Genomic DNA, 25266 nt, shown 5'->3' with positions numbered 1-25266 from the left:
CATTGAGGCCATTAAAATAAAGGTTGATAGCACAGATGTCTTATGTTAACAGGTGGTTCTAAATACAGGTTTCACTATTATTTCTTGCTTGACCATATATATATAGTGAAAGATTTTCAGATTGGATATCCATACCACAAGTAATATGATACCCACAGGAAAAAAAGACTATGAACAGCCTAATATTCTAGGATACTTTCCTTGAGATACACAATTAGCAAACAGTTGAATAATATCCATTTTTCCTCATTTAAATTATTTGGAACATTTTCAGTTAGTACATGACATGGACCCACCAAAAGTTTGTATATGAGGAGGGCAGTTTTCAAAGGAATTTGTCCTGGTAACAAAAAACTTACCTGAGTGACTTCCAATGGGTGAAAGTGCTTTTTGCTTTAGAAAAAGGGAAGAGAGAGGGACCCACTGACCTCATATTTTCCAAAGTCGATCTATGCAGGGATCTTCCTTTAGAAAATTACTTTACAGATATGCAGGTTCAAAGTATCAGTGAACTTGCAAGCTAAGTGGTCATATTAAAGCTTGTCTCCAAAGTGGTCAATCAGTTTTTTGGCATATACATATCCTTACTTACAGCAGACTCGCAACACATGTCACTGTAAAGTAGATCACTGTTCCCTCTTTGAAACATATTAGTACAACGAGGACTACAATTTTTTCCGTTAACGCCCCTTTTCTCTGGAGCAGTATCCCTAACTACTTGCGTGAAAATACAACACTTATCAATTTTAAGGTGAAGCTAAAGACATTTCTTTTCCTTGATGCCTTGGAAACTTAAACTGTCCTTTTAAGGACGACTTAGGGCTGCTTTTTACGAAGCCGTGCTAGCGGTTTAACGCGCTTAATAGCGCGCGCTAATTTGCCGGCCGTGCTAACCGCTACCGCCACCTCTTCAGCAGGCGGTAGTTTTCGAGCTAGCGTGGGGGTTAGCGCGTGCTAAAAATGTGCGTGTGATAAAGCCGCGGCTTCGTAAAAGGAACCCTAGATTTAAGAAAGATTTCTACTTACAGCTCTTGTTCTTCTCCTTAAATGTTCTCTTTTTTCATATCAATTGTAGTTCTAATCCCTTCTTCCCTTTCGTTCTCGTTCATCTTTGTTCTTAAAATTATCTTTCCCCTCGGTTTGTTTTTATTATATTGCATTTTAATTGGCATATTTTTATGGCATTTTTGAACCCTGCCTAGAAGGCTCAAGTGGGCGGTATAATAAATTTTAAATAAACTTGAAACTTGAATCCTAAAAATTGCACTCGTTTAACTTGGTCTGCATTTCACAAGTTAATACAGTGTAGGAAAATACTCACTTTCAAGTGGCACTCTGACTTTGTGTGGACAACCGGAAAGGCTGCGGTGATGTGGATATAATCCAGTCACATGTCCTGAGCCATCACACCCTGGGATGGGACATTTGGTCTCTCTTTTCTCCTGTCTAGGGGAATCTGCAAAAATAATTGAGGATTCTTTATAAAAAAAAGTGATTGTCTAGGCCTGCCTTCTGTGCTCAACTGAATCATTTCTTTACCAAAATCTATATCAGTGGTTCCCAACCCTATCCTGGAGGACCACTAGGCCAGTTGGGTTTTCAGGATAACCCTAATGAATATGCATGGAGCAGATTTGCATGCCTGGCACCTCCATTATATGCAGATTTCTCATATTCATATTCATTAGGGCTATCCTGAAAACCCGACTGGCCTGGTGGTCCTCCAGGAGAGGGTTGGGAATCACTGATCTAGATGCTGTTTCCGAACTAAAATTTCAAGACAATTTATTTATTTTATTTATTTAAATTTTTTTTATATCACATAAAACCTATGCAGTTTACATAAAAACATACATAAAAGTCTAACATACATACATATGTATGTTAGACTTTTATGTATGTTTTTATGTAAACTGTATGTAATCAGAAAACCCTAATTCAACATATCGTTGCAAAGGTATCAACAATCAAGTAACTCCTCAATCACTAAATCATCACAGCACCTCCCTTCTTATCTTCCAACACCTTTTTAAACATATTGCATTACATAAAAGCATTCACAAACAATTGTGTCTTCAACAATCCCTTAAAATCCAATCTAAATGGACATACACGCAAAGATCCCGGCAGAGCATTCCAGAGTTCCACACCCCCTACTGACAACATGGCGTCACCAATCCTAGAATGAGTGATTATCCTGTTGCTGCTGCAATTTAATTTCACACCTGTTTCTGACCTTAAACTTCTTCTTGGATGATAAATTTCTAGCAACCCTTGCAATGCAATAGGAGATACATGATTCAATACCTAACGTATTAATGACAAAATTTTATATTGTACTCTTTGTTAAATCGGCAACGAATGTAGCCGTTTCAAAAATCGGTGTTATGTGAGCCATTCTCGGCACACCAGCAATTAACCTAGCCAATCAGCCAGCGGCTCTGCACGGGCAGGAGCGAAGGAAGATTGGTGCCAATGATCGGGATGGTATGGAGCTAAAGTAGAAGGGGGGACTTTTTTCTTGATACAGCCTTCGGGTGAAACATGTCGGAATGACAGGTCCCTTCCCGATAATTACTGACAAAAGGAAAACTCAGAAAAAGAAAGAAAAAAAAGATAAGTCGAAAGACTAATTATTTATTTACTGAAGTATTGAAGCACTAATACACTAAAGCACTTTATATAAAACACAACGGTCTGATGAGGAGGCTAGTGCCACATAGTATTTGGCAACTTAAATCAATTGACTAATACTGGCACTTCTGAAGACCAATGAATAAGTAAAAAGCTATAAGTAAACATGCTGTGAAGTACTGTTTTTAGAGAACACGAGTAATAGTATAACAGGACAAAGGATTGCTGCACACATTACTTATTCTATAAAGTATGCACTAACAGTTACACCTGTTCTTCAGACATACTTTGGGCTAGATTCACTAAGGACACCGATCATATCCCGACCACTTTGCGACCCGATTGTTTCCTGACTCTATTCACTAACCTTGGTGCCGATCAACCTCCGATCCGATCCACGCATGCAGATGAGGGAAATGGCATGCAAATGTAGGAAGGCAGCGATTCACTAAACAATTTAAGGAACACCGACTGGGCTGGCCGATCAAAAAACAAGCGACTGCTGAGGACCAGTCACTCACGTCTTTTCCTGATCTCTGCGCCTTAAAATTTTTGCCCTGCAGCAAAAATCCTGCTCTCTGCCGCCCTCTCTGCCGCTCTTCTTTCTGCTCCGAAAGGAATCAGCCTGCTCTTGCTCTTGCTGCCCTGATTCTCCTGCTCTCTGCTGCCCTCCCCCGCAGTGTAAGCTGGTATTTTTAACCCACAGGTTTAAAGCAGGGCTGCACTGTAAGGAAGGGCGGCAGACAGCAGGAGAGTCGGGGTGGCATGGGCTTGCCTAGTTTAACTTCTGTTCCAATGAGGGCTGCATGCATGGAACATCTGGAGACCAAAAACTGGTTTGCCATGTTGTACTTGTTCCTTTCTGTTTCATCCAAATGGATTTTTTGTGTTATTTTGCTCCCTCTACTCCAGCTGATAAATGAGTGCCATGATTACTAAAATGCAAGAAGGCTGGACAAAACTCGAAGGAGCATGGAGCGCATGCGCAGACTGTCTACAGGCAATGCGCACGTGTGAATGTGCATGCGTTGGGATCGCTCTTCAGCGATCTGTGCAGTCGGTTGGGGGCGTGACTCCAATCACCCCCATTTGCATGAGGGCGCTTCGTGAATCAACCCCCCGGCCACGGATCGGATCGCTCACGGATCGGATTGGATCTGTGGGCTTAGTGAATCTAGCCCTTTGTAAAAGGCTTTGTAAAAGGGAGGGGGGGGGGAGCGAGGGGAATGTCCAAATGCCACTTTATGCCATTTTTTTGGACGATTTTCTCTTTTGAAAATGAGCATCTATATATCTTTATAAAATAATGCCAAAATAGGCATTTTCATGTTTTCTTAGGCCCTCTTTTACTAAGCCACAGTAGAGGTTTCTACAGGCTATAAATGCTCTGACACTCATAGAAATTCTATGAGCATTTAGTGCTCTGGACTGCGGTAGAAACCTCTACCATGGCTTAGGAAAAGGTATGTATGTGTGTGTGTGTGTGTGGGGGGGGGATAACGAGACACCTTTAGATTATTTCTGATCCTTTAACCTCAAGTTCATCCTGCGATCCTATGCCCTCTCATTCTGATTTTCCTTTATTTGAAAAAGGCTCACCTCCTTCACATTGATGCTACAGAGACATTTAGGGCCTCTTCTATTAAACTGTGCTAGCAGTTTGTAGCGTGGTGAGCCGTGCTGAATGGCCCGCGCTGCTCCCAACACTCATAGAGTTCCTATGAGCGTTGGGAGCTGCCAGGCCATTCAGCGCGGCTCACCATGCTACAAACTGCTAGCACAGTTTAATAGAAGAGGCCCTAAATTGATTTGGACACAGAGTTGCCCTTTATTCACATATGAGTTGATTGTGCGTGGAGAATCATGTCTTACATTTTTAGCAGAAAATACAGTATTGCTATACTGTATAGTGAAAAAACTGATAGTCCACCTTCTGCATTTTTTTAAATTTTGATTGCTGACGTTGAGTGCAGTTAGTTCCCATGGCCATAATATACAATTTTTTTTTATTGTTAGCCGTTTTTTATATTTGATGGGGTTTTTTTTTGCTGTTGTGTGGGATCTTTATTTTTGTTTCACTAGGTTATTTTACCTACTCTAAAAAAAAAAATAAAAATCTTCCAAAATAATTTAAAAACTCATAAAACAATCCCTCTAATAACAACAGTGAAACAAACAAAAATGATTGCCTAAAGCCAAGTGAATGTCTCAAATGAACTTAGTAGGATTTGGGAGTTATTGCAAATTGATGTATTTCTCAACATGGAAGGGACTGTTTGGCTTACAATTAAGCACATATTTCTAGCTTTTTGTTGGCAGCACCTCTTTTCTATCAGAGTCTGTGCAAGAAATAGCAAGTTTCCTTTTGGCCCACTTACCAATTGTACTCCAGACCTGAACAATGAAAAACTAAAATATGCAGCATGTGACTAACTAGGTACCAGTAGTGCATCATACTAGCCAGTCCTTTCAGATAAATCGTTATGAAATCCACTTTCAAACCTTAAGGGGACAATTCACGCAGTTTTCTGGTGCCAAATTGTTGGATAGAGGACATGCATGCCAAAAAATGCTACCTTTGCCAATTAAACTGTTTACGGGTTTTAATTATGGTGCATGACTTTCCTCTATGCTGAGAGGCTGTGAAAAAGTGTTAATTTGGTGAACATGCACAGAAGACTGTTAGAAAGTATTCAAGATGCCATTGTTATTCAATTCTCAAAAAGTTATGAGAGAGGAATTTTGAAGGATTTTGAAGCAAATGCTCTATGGTTGTGGTTCCCAAACCTGTCCTGGGGGACCTGCTGCCAGCTGCATTTTCAGGATATCTGTAACTCATATGCATATAGTAAATATGAGTTACTTACTTGTAGCAGGGTGGATAGTCTTACTTTTAGAGTAGCATCATCTGACAGATGATGCAAGAAGCATGGCAGCAAACTCTCTTAAAACCTTTAGAAGCATTGCATCACACATGAATGTTGCCTTCTCACCGAGCACCACCATGTGGGACCTGCTCAATTTATTATGGACAGTTTTTAGAATTCAGCTCCTAAGGGAAGTGTGGGCAGCTGGCTAAGAATATCCATTTTGCTGTCCTCAGAACACCTGATCAAGCAAGCAACTTTGCTTTCTCTAAGAACAAGCAGGATGCAAATATTCTTACTCTTGGGAATCCTTAGCCACCAGGCTGCCTTGAACAAAAATAGGGCTAACAATGAGGCCCGCAACAGGCATAGCCTAGGATCATTAGCATCATTAACCAACACATCAACTTTTTTTGTTTAGGCACCCCCTAAAAGGGGTCTAAAATTCTAGATAACACGTAATTGGAAGAACTACGATCGCCTCAACTTTCCTTTTTGGTGGGCGAACTTATGCTTATGAAAAAATGATTGCTGAGATGTTGGGGCATAATAAGATATTTAAATTGGTGTGGGGCCCATTGACATCTTTTATTGCTTCTGTATAGTTGTCATTTCTCTTTAATTTCTGTTTGATTTCCTTACACATCCAGGGTGGAAAGGAGGGGGGTGGGAATGTATTACTACTTTAAATAAGAGTAGGTTATTGGAAGAATAAGTATATTTATATCATTGATTAAGTAAAGGGGGTGAAGGGAAAATGATTACTTTGAATATCTGTGAGTTAAATATGCTTTTCTTGATTTGTTATACATTCAGATATATTTGTATTGCACTGTTAATACTTGAAAATCAATAAAGATTAAAAAATAAATTAATAAATAAAAATAAAATTCTAGATCCCAAATCAATTCTGAAGGACTCTGACCAAATTGGCTTATTCTGGAGTTCTGTTGCAAACAGAAGTGAGAAGTGAATGTGTAAACCAGGGGTACAGAGGAAATATTCCACTTTTGCAGCGAGAGGCACATCCTGTAGGCAGTCAGCCGGTACCTGCGTCTCTCCTCCTCTCCATGCCTCTCCTCCTCCAGTAGCAGGTTCTGCGCATGCGTGGACATCAACGTGATGATGTCACACATGCATCGACGTCCGTGCATTTTCGGATGCCCTCCCACTGTGGCACCGAGTTTAGTGTGCCATGGCTTCAGAAAGTTTGTGGGACACTGCCTTAATCCCTTCAGTTGACTGCTGCTCAAAGCCTTTCTGTAACTTGGATGCTCCTAAAATAAGGACATCCTTTTAGATATGAACAAGTTCATCTTTGGTAATTGCTCTTTGACATCCAGAGTTCAGACACTCGCTAGTCCCACTGAAACATGACCAGAACATACATGTCCCCTTGCTATTTGGACTTACTGCAGTGTTAGACATCCCACTTCTGCCTTTGCAAAATTGGGATTTAGATGTTTCAAGCACATGGATGTCTATGTCAGTTTTTTGAAACTTCCATATGCTTAAAAAATGAGTGCCATATTGTTTACTGGATTGCTGACATTTGTTTGCGAGCATTGCAGGTAGCCTAGATTGATTAAAAAGGCTTGCTCATTTTCAACATGTGATCCTGATTTAAATAGACTTGCTCTGGCTTGCTCAAGACTTGCCTTTCCATCCATTCAGTAATTTCACTCATATAATTACTCATCAGTTTCTCTAACCCATCCGTCATACACACACTGGGAAGAAGATGATGATGCCGCATATATGCGGTATTCAACCCCTAAAGATTGAAATAACTGACCAATTGTGGCCATATAAATACAGAATAGTAACGCTGAAAGCGCCGATCCCTGGGGGACTCCACTCCTCACCTGAAATTTACTCGAGATCTTATTCCCATTTCTTACTTGAAAAGAACGATCTATCAAATACAAATTAAGCCATTTGAGGACTGTACCACCCACCCCGAGATCTTTCAGTCTTAACAATTTCTGAAGGTCTACTGAGTCAAAAGCTCCTGATATATCTAAAGATATTAAACAAAAAGTTATATACTACAGTTAAAATACATATCAAGCTTTATTTAAATGCTTGTGTGTGATTTTTAAAACGATGCAAATCTATCCTTGAGGCTGCATTCTTATGAGCCTGAATGAGGATTTAATTCTAGTCAACATGAACTTTTAGTGATTTCTTCACTTTCTGTTCCACATAAAGTGACTACGCAAGAGTAGGCTTACCAGATGTTCGGGAAAACCTGGACATGTCCTCTTTTTAGGAAACTTTCCAGGTGCCCGGACAGATTTCCAAAACCAAGCAGGTAAAATTGGGGGACAAAATGTTTTTTAGATATGTAAGTGATAGAAAGACTTGTCAAAATGGAATAGTGAGGCTCAAAGGTGAAGGGGACAAATATACAGAAACTGATAAAGAATAAGGCTGAACTGCTTAACAATTATTTCTGTCCTGTATTCACGGGTGAAAAACTGGGGTAGGACCATAAAAAACAAATGCAGATGGGAATGGATGTGTAGTAGATCGGGAAAGATTCTCAGAAGACTGTGTTGTGAGGAGATAGCTAAATTAAAAATAGACAATGCGATGGGGTATGATGGGATACATCCAAGGGTACTCAAGGAACTCAGAGAGGTTCTGGTAGCTCTGTTGTCTCATCTTTTTAATGCTTCCTTAGAGTCTGGTGTGGTCCCGGAGGACTGGAGAAGGGAAGATGTGGCCCCTCTGCACAAGAGCAGAAGTAAGGAGAAGGTTGGGAATTACAGGCCGGGTAGTCTAACCTTGATAGTGAGTAAACTAATGGAAATGTTTCTTAAGAGGAGGACAGTGAGATTTCTAGAATCGAATGGGCTGCAGGAACTCGAGACAGCATGGTTTTACGAGAGGCATGTCTTTTTAGATAAATCTGATTGATTACTTGACTGGGTGACCAAACAGTTGGATATGGGAGGGGTGCTAGATGTAGTGTACTTGGACTTTAGCAAAGTTTTTGATATGGTGCAGCATAGGTGTTTGATAAACAAACTGAATTTATGGTTATGAGCCCTAATGTGACAAACTGGATTAAAAGCTGATTAAGTGGAAGGAGATAAAGGGTAGTGGTAAATGGAGTTTGCTTGGAGGATAAGGTTGTTGTTAGTGGAGTGCCGCTCTGTTTAACATCTTTATGAGTGACATTGCAGAAGGACAGACTAGCAAAGTTTGTCTTTTTGAGATGATTCCAAGTTCTGTAATAAGGTAGAAACCCCAGAGGGTATGGATAACATGAAGCGGGATTTGGCAAAGCTTGAAGAATGGTCTGGTAATTGGCAACTATGATTTAATGCTAAAAAATGCACTTGGGCTGCAAAAATCCAGGAGAACATTATAGTATAGGAGGCGAAGTACTTCTGTGCACGAAAGAAGAGCGGGACTTGGGGTTGATTGTAACTGATGGTCTCAGGGTGGCAAAACATGTAGAAAAGGCAAAGCGCAAAGCCAGGAAGATGCTTGGGTGCATGAGGAGATAATGCCATTGTAGTTTTCAAACTCTGAGAGATTTCAAGTAGAGACCATGAGCCACGAGTCGATTAAAATTCTTTACTTTGGGTTCTCTGAGGCAGCCGTTGGTGAAACACTTTTTAGAACCTGCCACATAAAAAAAGACACAAAGCTAAGATAAAAAGCTAAGTTTTCACTATTTTGATTTTTTATATTTTGAAACACGAAACATTTTTTGGCATATATTAAAGTTTTACAAAGTATTTAATCACTCAATGTGCGATGACTGGGAAATGATACCGCTTTCTCAAGGGGCTTTATAGCTTTCAGCAGTCTCAATGTCAATCTGACTCTGATCACAGAAGATCTTCAGTATTAACTCTTTGTATTTTATATATACTTTGTAGGAGAGAGGGGATACGATAGAGACATTTAAATATCTCTGTGGCGCTAATGTATAGGAAGAGTCTTTTTCAAATGAAGAAAAATTCTGGAAGGAGAGGGCATAGGATGAAGCTAAGAGGTGATAGGGTCAGGCGTAATATAATAAAATACTTCTTTACAGAAAGGGTGGTAGATGCGTGGAATAGTCTCCCGATGGAGGTGGTGGAGATTAAGACTGTATCTGATTTCAAGAAAGCATGGGACAGGCATGTGGGATCTCTTTGGGAGAGGAGGAGATAGCAGATGTTGTGGATGGGAAGACTGGATGGTCCATTCTGTCTTTATCTGTCATCATGTTTCCATGGATACAGAAGGTACTCTACCACTTAGCTACAGTTCTTCCCTAATCCATCCTTCTGAGCAGCATTCTACTTCTACTATTACTACTATCATTTCTATGACGCTGAAAGACATATGCAGCACTGTACATTTAACATGTAATAGACGGTCCATGCTCAGAAGAGCTTACAATCTAATTTGGACAGCAGACAGGACATATAGGGGTTTGGGAGTTTCTTGCAGAGAGAATGATAAGATGAACATAGTTGTCTTATGGTGAGTGTGAGTTAGGAGTTGAAAGCAGCCTCGAAAAAAATGGACTTTTAGCTTGGATTTGAATATTGCTAGAGACATATTGAATCAGGCAGTCTGTTCCAGGCACAGCAAGATTGAAGGGACTGAGTCTGGAGTTGACAGAGGAGGAGAAGAGTACGAATAACAAGGATTTACCCAATTAATGGAGTTCATGGGGGGGGGAGGAGCTATGGGGAGATAAATAAAAGATTAAGAGGGGTGCAGAATAAATGCATTTGTAAGTCAGTAAATGGAGTTTGAACTGTATATGGAAATGGATGGGGAGACAACAAGTCCAGCAGTAACAGGTCTTTAGAGCTGCCATCGAGGTCATCCTCTCCACATTTCTCTCTTTTTTTAATTTTTTTATTTCACTGAAGTGTTAATTAAGTGCAGCTAATAAAGTGGTCATCCATGATCTTTAGCAACTGGTTACATAGAATTGCTCTTCTGTATGCCTGCCTGTCCTAGTGCTATGACAATCTGACCTGGTCTGATGATTGCTTACTGTTCAGATGCATGTGGCACCCACTCTCATTCCTCACTGCCTGCTCTTTGTCACTAATACAATTGCTGTTTTCTTCGCCTTCCTGCCTGCCTTGGTGCCATGATGATTTGACCTGGCCTGAAGATCTTTGCAGTCTTCTTCCTCTGCCAAATGCCACTTGCTGCTACCTTCACGCTCTGGTGCTTGCTTCTGAATTTTTAATTTGCCAATCGCTCATCTCTAAATTATGGGACTCTGCTGCCAGCACCAGTGTACTGGTTCATCTATGATTTTCCTTTAAATGTCTCTCATCTCCTTTCTATCAGTCTTTCCACATCCCTTTGTCAACCTCTTTCCTTTGCCATATCTATTGCCATCATTTGCTGCCACCTGCCTGAGTTCTTGTAGTAGCCATTGGTCCAGTTTCAGCTCAAAGCAAAAAGATTTTCCTTATAGTTTTAGTTCCTTAATTCTATTTACTTGAATACTCGGTGTCTATTTTTTTTTTTTAAAAGAATACTAGTGCAAGTGGTGTAAAAGTCCATGTCTAGATGTTAGCACGAATGTACATAAATGATAAACGTTATCATTTATGCCTGAGCCTGTGTGCTTTGCCCATCTCTTCCTATAGGTACGCTAGCTGACAAATATGTACCATCAAATCATAGAGCATATTTTTCTTCTAGCCAGTATTTTATAAAAGGCTACTTACATATGTAAATGAACAGAATTCTACCATTTTTGTGCCTTTCTGTCATCTAAAACTATCTGGACACCTGGCAGAATTACTCTCCCACCTTAAACAAAAAATTAAAAATATCATCTGAGGTCAAACAGTGCTAAAAGGATGAAAAAGGGAAAGTACAGAGAATGAAAACTGGATACTAGGAAATGGGTAAAATATACAAGGGAATAGGAGGTTGGGGAAGAGAGAGAGAAGAAGGGAATGGATGCACTAGAGAGGGGTTGAAAGTGGGAGATTGCAAGTGGTAAGTATATGAGAGGTATAAAGAAGGAAACTGACTGGATGATGAAAGAAGAGCATGGAGTAAAATCTAGATATAAGTGGATAGAGGCAGAGAAGAAAAAATGGAGAGAAGAAAAAAACAAATCACAAAGTCAAACATAGATATAGAGAAGGATTTAAAATGTCAGAAGGAGAGAGAAGGAATGAAAAGGAAACCCTGAAAAGTTTTTGGGACAAAACTTGACACAAAGAAATTAGAAAAGAGAGACTGGGACTAACCTGTTTAGAAAAATTCAATACCCAATCAAAAAAGGTAGAAAATAATCCAATCCATAAATCTGAATAATTCTTTTTGTGTCAGTTTAGGGAATTTAGCATCTCTTCTATTTTTATATTTTGCAAAATACAGGAAGAAAGCATTTCTGGTTTTCTTTTTATAATGTTGTACTTCTAAGCCTGATTTTAGGAATTTCTTTTTTAGTTTTTGTTTCATTATTTCTGTTTCTATTTCTGCTCCTTATTGTAGTGCTTCTCAGCCCTCTCCTGGAGTTACACCTCATAGCTGGTCAGATTTTCAGGATTACCACATTGAAAATATAACACAATAACAAATCTGTCTGAATTCTCACTGCTGGCTGTGGTACTAAGGTCAGATCAGTCAGGCAATAGGACAGAGGTACCTGAACATTATTCCTGTGCTGTTCCGTTGGCCCATCCTAGCTGTAGCCTTTTGCTGAACTCTACATTATGCACCTGCTAAAAATAGTTCCAGCTAGTCTAAAGAAAGTTCCAGTATAGGGCATCTTTGGAACCGACAGTTTAGAAGGAGCTGGAAGCTGGTAGAAGCCTGGGAGGGTCTTGCTGTATTCAGAACTAAGGTGCTAGTAGCAGTATTCTACCTCTGAGTATTTAAACCTACTCCCTGCTATCTCTTTTTCTCTCAGGTTAATCTCCTGCCTCTGACCTTGAAGCTACAGGAAGGTACCTTCACCTATGCCCGAAGCAGTAGCTTAACAAAGACTCAGCCAGTTCATCCCTTCACAGATTAGCCATTAAAAGAACTTGCTAGAGGAGCAAGGATTCAAGAAGGATCAGGGACAAGAAATAGAACTAAAACAGTCATCAAGGAACTGAAAAGGTCATCAAGGAACTGAAAGGGACCATAGCTGAACATCTTCAACTAATAGCCAATCTGCCGATCAAATCGGGAAAGATTCCGGAAGACTGGAAGTTGGAGAATGTTACGCCGATCTTCAAGAAAGGTTCGAGGGGAGGTCCGGGAAACTAAACCGGTGAGTCTGACCTCAGTACCGGGAAAGATGGTAGAGTCGCTGATAAAGAATCGCATCATTGATCATCTTGACGGATACGGGCTGATGAGGACCAGTCAGCACGGTTTTAGCAAAGGCAGATCGTGTTTGACGAACTTGCTGCACTTCTTTGAGGGAGTAAACAGACAGATAGACAAGGGCAACCCGGATATCTGTATATCTGAATTTTCAGAAGGCGTTCATGAACGACTACTTCGAAAAATTGTGAGCCATGGAATCGAGGGTGAAATACTCACGTGGATTAAAAAATGGCTGGAGCATAGGAAACAGAGAGTGGGGATAAATGGACAATACTTGGACTGGAAGAGCGTCACCAGTGGGGTGCCGTAGGTCTCGGTGCTTGGACCCGTCCTCTTGAACATCTTTATAAACGATCTGGACGAGTGAGGTGATTAAATTTGCGGATGATACAAAGTTATTCCGAGTAGTGAAGACACAGGGGGATTGCGAAGATCTGCAAGGTGACATAATCATGCTCGAGGAATAGGCATCAACATGGCAGATGAGGTTCAATGTGGAAGTGTAAAGTGATGCATGTAAGTAACAAAAATCTCATGCACGAACACAGGATGTCTGGGGGTCTTGAGAGAGACCTCCCAGGAAAGAGACTTGGGAGTTAAGATCGACAAGTCAATGAAGCCATCCACGCAATGTGCGGCAGCGGTGAAAAGGGCAAACAGAACACTAGGAATGATAAAGAAGGGGATCACGAACAGATCGGAGAAGGTTATCATGCATCTAACACTGGTCGCCGTACATGAAGAAGGACACGGTACTACTCGAAAGGGTCCAGAGAAGAGTGACTAAGATGGTTAAGGGGCTGGAGGAGTTGCCATACAGTGAAAGATTAGAGAAACTGGACCTTTTCTCCTTCAAACAGAGGAGATTGAGAGGGGACATGATCGAAACATTCAAAGTACTGAAGGGAATAGACTTAGTAGATAAGGACAGGTTGTTTACCCTCTCCAAGATAGGGAGAATGAGAGGGCACTCTCTAAAATTGAAAGGGGATAGATTTTGTACGAACGTAAGGAAGTTCTTCTTCACCCAGAGAGTGAGAGAAAACTGGAACACTCTTCCAGAGTCTGTCATAGGGGAAAACACCCTCCAGGGATTCAAGACAAAATTAGACAAATTCCTGCTGAACCGGAACGTACGCAGGTAGGGCTAGTCTCAGTTAGGGTGCTGGTCTTTGACCAGAGGGCCGCCGCGTGAGTGGACTGCTGGGCATGATGGACCACTGGTCTGACCCAGCAGTGGCAATTCTTATGTTCTTAGTTGCTGCCTTGTTTCAGTCGACAGGAATAGGTAACCTGTTCACTCCTACTACATCCTAAAAGAAAGGAACAGGAGGTCAGTTTGTGTTTCAGCTATAATAACCAGGGGGCCCTTGTTCATCTATCTAGGGCTGAAAGATATAACAATCTACCATTTATTATCATTTTGTCTACTGAAGCATGAAAACATCTGAAGCTTGGAACAAACATAGAAAAAAAGTCACAAGGCAGTGAGGGTTGCCAAAAAGGTCTACAAGGAGAAAATAGCGCAAGAGGCCAAAAATTTCAAGCCCTTTTTTACATATGTAAAAGGGAAAAAACCCGCACGGGAGGCGGTGGGACCGCTGGACGACCTGGGAGGAAAAGGGTGCGTCAAGGATGACAAACAAATTGCAGACAGACTGAATTCCTTCTTTGCATCTGTCTTTACAAAGGAAGACACCGCAGCAATACCTGACACAGTGAAAGTGTTCAAGGGAGTCGTACAGGACAGCCTCACCATAGTAGAAGTGGACTTGGACCAGATTTGCCACCAGATCGACAAACTTAAGTGATAAATCTCCTGGACCGGACAGAATTCATCCGAGAGTCCTAAAAGAACTGAAATTTGAAATCAGAACTATTGCAAAAACTTGCCAACCTGTCAATCAAAACAGGACAGATACCGGACAACTGGAAGATAGCGAACTTCATGACGATATTTAAAAAAGGATCGAGAGGAGTGCCAGATAACTACAGACCTGTGAGTCTCACGTCTGTCCCTGGAAAGATGGTTGAGGCGCTGATCAAAGATAGCATAGTCCGGCATCTAGACACACACGACCTGATGAGAGCCAGTCAACATGGCTTCAGGAAAGGGAAATCATGTTTGACGAACCTACTTCAATTTTTTGAGACAGTGAACAGACAAATTGATAGTGGAGAACCGGTGGATATTGTATACTTGGACTTTCAGAAAGCGTTCGACAAGGTTCCACATGTAAGACTTCTCAGGAAATTACAAGGCCATGGAATAGAGGGAGATATACTAAGATGGATAGGCAAATGGCTAGAGAACAGAAAACAGAGAGTAGGCATAAATGGGAAGTTCTCAGAATGGGAAAAAGTGACTAGTGGTGTACCCCAGGGCTCGGTACTTGGACCCATCTCATTTAATATTTTCATAAATGACCTGGAAGAAGGAACATCCAGTGAAATCATCAAGTTTGCAGACGACACAAAGCTATGCCGGGCAATCAGATCGCAGAAGGACAGCGAGGAACTCCAGAGCGACTTGAATCAATTGGAGAAGTGGGCAGATAAATGGCAGATGAATTTTAATGTGGAAAAAATGCAAAGTGATGCATTTAGGCAGAAAAAATAAAGATCACAAGTAAAGTATGTCAGGTGTAACTTTGGGAAAGACCGAACAGGAAAAGGACCTGGGTGTTCTGATAGATAGGACCCTGAAACCGTCGGCGCAATGTGCAGCAGCAGCGAAGAAAGCATGATAAAGAAGGGAATTACGAGTAGATCAGAGAAAGTTATAATACCGCTCTACAGAGCCATGGTCAGACCGCACCTGGAATACTGCATCCAGCATTGGTCTCCATACCTAAAGAAGGATATAAAACTGCTAGAGAGGGTGCAGAGATGAGCAATGAAGCTAGTGAAAGGTATGGAGAACCTGGACTACGAGGAATGACTTAGGAGACTGGGGTTGTTCTCCCTTGAGAAGAGGAGACTGCGAGGGGATCTGATCGAGACTTTCAAAATACTGAAAGGATTCGACAAAGTGGAGCAGGGAAAACAGTTATTTACAATGTCCAGTGTGACACAGACAAGAGGACATAGACTGAAGCTGAGGGGGGACAGGTCCAGGACGAATATCAGGAAGTTCTGTTTCACGCAGCGAGTGGTGGACACCTGGAAAGCTCTCCCAGAGGAAGTAATTGCAGAATCCACTGTTCTAGGATTTAAGGGTAAACTAGATGCGCATCTCCTTAAGAGTCAGTATCAGCAAGACATTACCTCACTGTTTTGCCAAACTTCATTCAATGCAGTTTAACGTTATTTTCAGGTCCTCAGCGTTATTTTCGTACCATAGGGGTAAAACCATTGGACAGGCCCTTAGGAAGTCAGACAGCCCTTCTGATAGTGGTACTCTCACTGGTCACACAAAATGTCATCAATGTCAGTGGTGTGACCTTACATTGGAGGGGTCCCAGTGGATCGACCCCCAATCAGGATATACGGTAAGGGCCAGGGCGGACACCACTTGTAAGACAGCTAGGGTGGTGTATATAATAGTCTGCCCATGTGATCTAATGTATGTGGGCCGAACCAAGAGGGCCATTAATATACGCCTGAACGAGCATAAATCTCGTATCAACACTGGGACGGTGCAAGCCCCTATAGTCCAACATTGGCTGGATAAGGGCCATAGTATTCAACATTTAAAATGGAGAGTGATTGACTATATGAATGAAAAAGAACTGGAAGGGGATTGGGAAGGTAGATTAAATGTATCTGAACAACGCTGGATCTACCGTCTGAACACGGTAGTCCCGAAGGGACTTAATAGTGAGCTGAAATGGGCTTCATTAATATGAAGCCAGTCCCGGGGGTTGACTGTAGGTATCTTCCGTTTTATATATATATATATATATATATAGAAAAATAGGGGAAAAACAAAGTTTTAGGAATAAGTGTTGAGTTCTTACGTCAGACAATGACGTCCCTGATAGTGTGGGACGTGGTTGTCTGAGGTACGTATAAAATCAGCTGACTAAGAGCGTGACCGCCATTTCGTTCTTGACGCAATGGTGGGAGACTGTGGTTATGAGCGGTAAGAGTTAATCAATAGCATGAATAAGTTTAAACTACAGCACTAAATATGTGTTATATGTTGAAAGTTCGGGCACTTAAGAGTGTTTTATATTTGTTTTAGGGAGAGGGAGCCTTGATAAAGCCCTGTGAAGTACACGGGCGAAACATGTTGGATGATTGATGTTTCTACCCTCTCGACTAGCGTCTTATTTACAAGCCAAGTACTTTTAGCATATATTTATACTTAAATTTATGAAGTTAAAATTAATATTTATGAAAAACGCATACAAAATCCATTGGTCCAGTGACGAATGGGTGCATAAAGCCCCGCACAATGAAATGATTTGAGTGCGTGGTGGCCCGCTGAGGACCTGAAAATAATGTTAAACTGCATTGAATGAAGTTTGGCAAAACAGTGAGGTAATGTCTTGCTGATACTGACTGGTGTATGAGAATATTCTTCATTCAAACTAGGTTGAGGTAGTGCCTTGGTTTTCATCTCTTTAAGAGTGGCATAGAGTGATACGGGTAAGGGTAAATTAGATGCACATCTCCCTTGAAAAGCATACAGTGATATGGGGACTAAAACTATGCCAGGGTACACCTGGCGGGGCCTCCGCGTGTGCGGATCACCGGACTTGATGGACACAGGGTCTGATCTGGAGAGGGCAATTCTTATGTTCTTATGCCTGCAAACACTGGAGGTTAGGAAAAACTGTAGGTGAATAACTGAGCACTGCTATAGGTTTAACATCTGTCAATATGAACACCATATGCTATAAATACTCGAATATAAACCCAGATCTTTGGGCCAAAAATGGCCCAAAAATGGGGCTCTCGGTTTATATTCAATTCAGCACTGACCCACTCCCCTCCCAAACCTGTTTGTAGGCTTCTTCCAGGCCTGAGATCTGGTGGTCCAGAAGTAGCCAGGACAGGAGGGATCTCTCCCGCCTCCTGTCCCAGCCAAAATATAATTATTTTTATCTACCTCCCACTTCCCTCACATACATTAAGTATTCCTGGTGGTCCAGAATTAACTGCCTTGCCTTCCCTCCCACAGGTGAAAGATGCTATCCACAGTGAGCCTGGCTAATGACCCCCATCGTGTACCCATAAAATGCCACAGAGAACTACACTGTCACTCTCTCCATCAGACTCTTTTTGAACAACTGGTTTTAGCACAGAGCAAACACTCCATTCTCCCAACCTAACTACACCCTCATAGATTGTTCTTCCACGTGCAGGGCTATATATACACATGCAGGATGTACAGTTGCTGGCCTGGTGATGTATTGCCACTGGAGACGTCTGGTAGGACAGTTAATGGAACACCTATGCTAGACGGTCTTGCGGGCAGATAATTGTATGCAACTATACGTCTAGAAGGTCACACTTTAGACAGTGATTTTTCAGACATATACTTACATGATAACCGAACCGCTCTGTTCTTCTTGGACGTCTTTTTAATTATCGCAGACTTACTTTGGACGTTTTGGTTCAGACGTCCCTCCACTCTGGACTGTGGTAGTGGATATGTAGGTTAGCCTGTTTTAGAAGCTACATGCATACTTGTGAACACTGCATATGCATCACTCAAATTCTTTCCCTGTGTTTGCCTACTGCCAAAGGATGAATGACTGTGTGATAAAACACACTTTTATGACGGTCAGTATTTTATAAGTGGTCTTTAACATGTATAAATCAACCTATAACTGACAAAAATGTTTGATAAGTTTCAGTCAATAAGTCTCCAATATTTGCACATTTGTATGGTTTATTGGGTTGATATGCAGCCCTATGAATACATAGTCATTGTGGTAATCCCAAAAACTTGACTTGCCAGGTATACCACCAGGAAAGGGTTAAGAAGAACTGCCTTAGTGTGTATTACAATACTGTATATACTTGAATATAAACTGAGGGGGGGAAGAAGGTTCACTGAAATATAAAACGGGGTAGGGGTGGGTGTTTATTTTGCCTCACCTTGCACCCAACCCTCTTTCCCTCCCTCCCTCCTTCCTTCCCTTGCTGCACAGCCTCCGATGCCCACTGTAGGCTTTCCTTAAGCCCTGGTGGTCCAGCGGTGAGCCTCCCTCCCACCTTCTGGACCCGTTGCAGGAGCATGAGTTTGCCTTAAGCCCTGGTAGTTCAGTGGTGAGCCAGGACAGGAGTGATCCTTCCCGCGTCCTGTCCCGGCCAACTGTTAACCACCCCGCTTCCCTCCCGGACCTCTCTCCAGCATACCTTTTGAATCCTGGTGGTCTAGTAGTGAAGTGGGGCAGAAGCGATATTTCTTCGCTCCTGCTCCATGTGGATCATAAATGGCTGCACAAGTTCCCGGGGCATTCTCATGAGTTCTCACGGTCTCATTAGACTGCCCCAGGAACTTGCGCAGTGGCGGGAGGGAGTGGGCATCCCTCCCGCTGCCTGGGGGAATTTTCTTTATGGCAGTGGTGGGAGGGAGTGGGCATCCTTCCCGCTGTCGGAGGTGGGGGGCACTTCTTTACATTGGAAGCAGGAGGGAGTGGGCATCCTTCCTGCCGATCTTTGATTTGGGGGTCTTTTTTATTTATTTATTTTATACATTTATTCTGCACATGTGGTGATCGCTATTACCAGTGATCAGCACATGCAAATTTAGCGATCTTCTGCAACTCTCCACGAATCTCATTTGCATGCGTGTTTTTTAATGAATGAGTTGCCTTTTTGGAATCGGTACAGTAGCGGCCGCGATAGGGGTCCTTCAGATTTTACCGCGAATGTTTGTGAATCTTCCCCTTACAATCTAAACAGACAAGACAAACAGGTTGCCAGGGTAGGGGATACAGTTAGGGGGGATGGTTAATCTGCTGGCTAGGGTGGTGAGCAGTGGCCAGTGAGGTTATGAACTGAAGGCTAAATCAAAAAGGTGGGGTTTCAGTCTACTTTTAAACAAGGGAAGGGGCATGACGGACAAACTCAGTTTATTACAGGCATATGTGGCAGCTAGATTCTTAGTGAGTTTGGTTTGTTCTGTTTCCCCTATCGAATGAATATTGATGTTCCAGGGCCATTTATAGAATTTGGCCCTAAGTGTTTGTTTTATGTTTTGTTTATTTGTATCCTGCCTTTCCCAAAGCAGGTCACAACAAAATGCATACACAATGCAAACATATACATAACAATAATCTCAATCATCACAACACGTACATAATAAAGATATCAAGCATAATAAAATCTCAAACATGGTGCCCAGTGCCTACACAAGAAACACACAGTTCAGCTCTCATATTTCATCTTGCAGAAAAGATGTCTCTTTAACAATTTATTAAACTACTTAAACTTGTCTGTTGATATATGTATTGAGGAAGGTTATTACTCTTGGGGACTTATACAAGAAAATATGCTGACTCTCGACACTTTCAACTTCAGCTGTTTTACAGTCGGAATGTATAATTCAGCTTGAGTCACAGAATGTAACATGTGATGTGGTTCATATAGCAGAATGCTATCCACTAGATATTTCTGTGCCTGATTGTGAATACAGAGGGACACCATCACCAAAGTCTATAGCGGATCCAATATTCCAGTCTCAACCAATACAGTGCTATATAGCATTCTGTCACTTGATCAAGCTTTCTCAATCTAAATACAGTTCAAACAATCGAGTTCTGAGCAACCTGTAGCACACATAATGCCGATGCAGGTATACCTAGAAACACCAGATTACAAAGTCAAGACATGATAACACTATAGTCTTCAAGACAGTCCTGAACATATTGCCTGCCAAATATGGTTGTAAGTTACTCATCATGCACAATTTGAAAAATACTTTCTTAACCTTTGCTTATGACAACAAAACAGGGGTGTCCAAAGTCACACAGAATAGAACCAAAACTTAGAGCCAGGAGGTAATAAAGTACAATGCCAAAGAGCTTGTCAGAAGGACTTTTCCTCAGCTTGATGTTCCCACATTCCTCCCCATCTCTCACGGAACCTTAAACCATGCCGATACAGACATAGGACCACTGAGGAAGGCATTTTCTGCCGAAACATGGCCCGTGTAGGGTCAAGGTTCCAGTGTATTTTTGTTACATTTTCAATAAAGCATTGTGCTTTTTTTTACCTCCTGACTTTAAGTTTTGGTTCTATTCTGTGTGACATTGTATGCATATACTGAACCATGTGAAGATTATTACATTACATTAGTGATTTCTATTCCGCTATTACCTTGCGGTTCAAGGCGGATTACATCCAAACTAAAACAAAAATTACATTCAAAATTTGAAGGAATAGAATAAGCGATGACATAGAATTTTTAAGGTAATATATGATGGGTAAAGAGTTACCAAAGGGAAGTGGAGGTCTTTAGGAGATAAGAATAGGGTGAAATTATGGGTGTTAGATAACATTTGGTAGATAAAAGAGTATTAGAGAGATCTAAATAGAGTGTTGGATATTGGGTTGGGATTGGTTGTGCTGGATAGGTTTTATGTGTTTTTTGAAGAGTATGGTTTTAATATCTCTCCTAAAGGCTTTGTAGTCTGTAGTCGAAGATAACAGAGTGGTGATTTATCTGTCCAGTTTAGCTGCTTTGGAGGCTATTAGGTTATCATAAAGTTTTTTTCGTTTGACATCTTTGGATGATGGGTGAATGAATAGTGAGTGGGATCTTCTGTGTCTGGTTGAGGAGGATTGATTTAGTCGGTTATTCCAGTATGTTGGGCTTTCTGCGTTGAGAGCCTTGTAAAGTAAGCAGTAGAATTTGAAGTGTACTCTCGCTTCAATTGGAAGTCAGTGCGAGTCATGGTATGCCTCTGTGATATGGTCATATTTTTTTAGGAAATAGACAACTCTCAGGGCTGTATTCTGTATTGTCTGCAATTGCTTCATCATGTTTGCAGGACAAGGTAGGTATAGTATGTTGCAGTAGTCTATCATCCCAAGGATAAGAGATTGTACTAATAGTAGAAATTGCTTCTTTTTGAAGAATGTTCAGATTTTTCTTAGATTTCTCATGGTCATGAACGATGCCTTTATTATTTTGTTAATTTGGGGTTGCATGGTGCAGCCTCTGTCAATTGTGACTCCTAGCAATTTTAGTGTAGGTTGTATTGGGTATGAGATCGAGTTGAGCTGCAGTGTGAATGGATAGCATTGATTTCTGGAACACTTTTTATCTAAATGGTTCAAAGCGTTTAACTGGCTAACCCTGAATAACCAGTTTTCTCCGTTGAATATCTGTGGTTAGCAGCTAAAAGTTAACTGGCTATTTTGTGCAATAATCAGCGATAATTAGCACTGAGCAGCTAAGTTTAGCGGCCAAATCAGACACATAAATAACGGGCCTATCTTGGCCACTATTAATTTAACCAGTCAGGGATGAATATTGACTTTTCCAATTAAGTCAGTGTTGACCAAAAACAAAATAGATATTCAATGCCAGTCATTGGAAATGGCCTGGCATTGAATATTCAGGCTCACCGCCAACCACGGGACTTACTTGGGCTTCCTCCCATGGTCTGAATATCGGCTCCATGGATCTTTACCAGGAGTAATGCTTGATAACTCTCTGAACTTTTTATTTTTTTATTTTTTAATGGCTGCTTCTATCAGGACAGAGGAATGTGAGAGCTAGGCTTTAATGAAACTAGATTCCAACTGGCCCTTATATTTTACATGTATGTTCATTTTCTTATAAACAGGCTGTATAGTGAGCAGGGCAGGATTAATTCGTTGAGGACCCCTAAGCACACAAGTACACTGGGCCCCCTAGACCTGCCCCGCCCATGCCCCACCACGCCCCCATTTATTTACCTGTTTTCTTATTTACTTCTTTATTTCCACTTGTCTTTCTTTTATTCTTTTATTATAAAATTCGAAACCAACAACAAAGATTACCATACCAGTGCCAGTGTACAGTTTTAGTTCTATACAAGCCCCAAACATCTCTGAACCCCCCCTTCCCTTCCCACCTACTTGCCCAGGACTTTAACTTTGAACCCTTTCCATATGTGTATATAAAAGTGTTCAAATGCATGTCTATATTAATAACCAGGTTTGCAACTCCTCTTAACTGCCTCACTCTATGTCGTCCAACTTTAACCCATATGTACGTATAAACAACCAAATCTGTATCTCCTCTGGTGTGTTCCACATGTATGTTAATTTGTAACAAAACAACAAGGCAAGCAGTCCACCACAGAATCCAATGTGGAACAAAAGAAGACCAGCAGACAATAAGGAGATTCAAATCAGGTTTATTCAAGGTGCTCCCAGGAACCATGCCTGATGGATTTCGCCAAACAAGGCTGGTCAATACTAACAGAAAACCATGTCTTTCATACACACAGGACAGAGAACCACCCTCACCCAGTATGGAATAAGTAATCACAAACTAATCCCCCCCCCTTTTTTTACAAAAGCACGAAAGAGGTTTTTAGCGCTGGCTGGCGGGCTGAATGTTCTGCGCTGTTCTGATGATCATAGGAATTCTGTGACCATCAGAGCAGTGCAGAGCATTCAGCATGCTGGCTTGTGTTACAAACCGAAGGAACTATACAGTTTAAGGGGTGAAGAAACAGTGATGCATATCTCCCAATACTGAACAAAATATAAAGATAGCATATTTGAAAAAAGAGAAATAATAAATCACTTTACAAATTAACAAATTAAAAAAAATGGAAAATAAGATAATACCATTTTATTGGACCAATACATTTTTTAATTAGCTTTCAGAGGTCAAACCCTCTTTCCTTAGGTCAGTAAAGTATACTGCTGTTACAGTATTCTGTCCTGACTTGAGGAAGGAGAATTTGGTCTCTGAAAGTTAGGGCTCCTTTTACAAAGCCACACTAGGGCCTTAACGCATAAAGTAGCGTGCGCTAAATTGCCCCGCGCGCTAGCCGCTACCGCCTCCTTTTGAGCAGGCAGTAGATTTTCAGCTAGTGCGCGCTAATCTGGTGCATGCATTAAAAACGCTAGTGCACCTTTGTAAAAGGAGCCCTTAGTCAAACGTATTAAAATTAGTCCAATAAAAGGATCACCATTTCTATTTTTAAATACTTGTCAACACAGCGCCAATACTATTTTATCCTGAAGCAAAAAAAAAAAAATTTTAAAAATATAACTTTTTTTCTACCTTTCTCATGTGGTTTCTGCTTTCCTCATCTTCTTGTCATTCTCTTCCTTCCATCCAGTGTCTGCCCCTTCCAGAAAATATCTATCTCTCTCTGCCATCTATCCTCCTGCTCCCCCCCCCCCTTGGTCTGGCATCCATCATCTTTCCTCTGTTCCCCTCATGGTCTGGCATCTCTCTCCTTCCATTTCTCCTTCTCTCCCCCCTGTGGTTTTTAGCATCTCTCTCTTTTCATTTCCTCCACTCAGATCTGATATCTCTGTCTCCTTCCCCGTTTTCTGGCAATTCTCCTCTCTCTTCCCTTTTCTTCTCTGGTCTTCCTTCTCTATTTTCTGCCTCTGTCTAAATTAAATTCTTTATTACTATTCAGTCCTGTTTCCCTCTTTTCACTGTGTCTACTTACAGCTTGCCACCCCTTTCCTTCACCCCTCCACTATCTCACTAACTATCTTCTTCCCCCCCATCCAGCATGTGGGAAAGCTGCTTTCCAACATGTGCCTGACGCTGACGGCACAAGTTCTCCCCACTTCCATCATCTCCCCACTTCCATCATCTGCCCCCTTTTCTCTCTCTCTTCTCCCCACTTCCATTATCTGTCCCTTCTCTCTCTCCATCTCAGGCAATTCCATCACGTTATCCTGCCCTCTCAGTGAATTGCCTGGGGTGGAGGGAGAGAGAAAAGGGGCAGATGATGGAAGTGGGGAGAACTTGTGCCGTCAGCGTCAGGCACATGTTGGAAAGCAGCAGCAGCGGTGAGAAGGTGAGGGGATAGAGGCTATCTTCCTCTCATTCATCTCCTTGCCACCCCTGTCCCTTGGTCTTTCCCACAATTTCCACAATTTCCAGCATATCCCCTCTCTCCATTCTAGTAGCCCAGCATCTCCTCTCTGTCTCTGATGGCCTGACATCGCCCTGTCCTTTTCCCTTCACTATCTTCCCATCCCATCTCTCTTCCCGCCCCCCATAATCAATCATCTCACCACCTCTCTCTTCCTTCACTCTCAGGGTCCAAGATTGCTTCCGCTCTCTTTCCTGCTGTTCTCTCCCCCTGTCACCCTATGATCCAGCCCCCCTCCCGCCCTTGTCCAACATTTCCCCTTCTTTCCCTCCCTCTCATCCCTTGCTCCAACATACCGCATTTCTTGTTCTTCCTGACTGCCCTTCGATCTAGCATCTTCCCTTCCCCAGGCCTGCCGACATCAACTCATTTACTGCTCGGTGCTCTCTCTCTCTCTCTCTCTCCTGCTGCTGATGAAGCCTGTAAACAAA

General features: G+C 41.7%; 1 protein-coding gene across 11 annotated transcripts in view; it reads right to left on the bottom strand.

The window, feature by feature from the left end:
- ST18 (ST18 C2H2C-type zinc finger transcription factor) overlaps positions 1-25266 on the bottom strand; it is a 684113-nt gene that overhangs the window by 189346 nt on the left and 469501 nt on the right. For all 11 annotated transcript variants that reach the window (XR_004538340.1, XM_033933682.1, XM_033933686.1 and 8 more), the window contains one exon: positions 1322-1456. Coding sequence is in view for 10 of the 11 variants with exons in the window: in XM_033933682.1 (XP_033789573.1) it covers positions 1322-1456 (135 nt within the window). In the remaining variant the exon portion in view is untranslated. The remainder of the gene's footprint in view (positions 1-1321; positions 1457-25266) is intronic.

Source organism: Geotrypetes seraphini, chromosome 2, assembly GCF_902459505.1.
Source record: "Geotrypetes seraphini chromosome 2, aGeoSer1.1, whole genome shotgun sequence".
Classification (NCBI taxonomy): Eukaryota; Metazoa; Chordata; class Amphibia; order Gymnophiona; family Dermophiidae; genus Geotrypetes; species Geotrypetes seraphini.
Note: the sequence above shows the minus strand (reverse complement) of the source record. Positions and strands in the feature narration are given on the sequence as shown.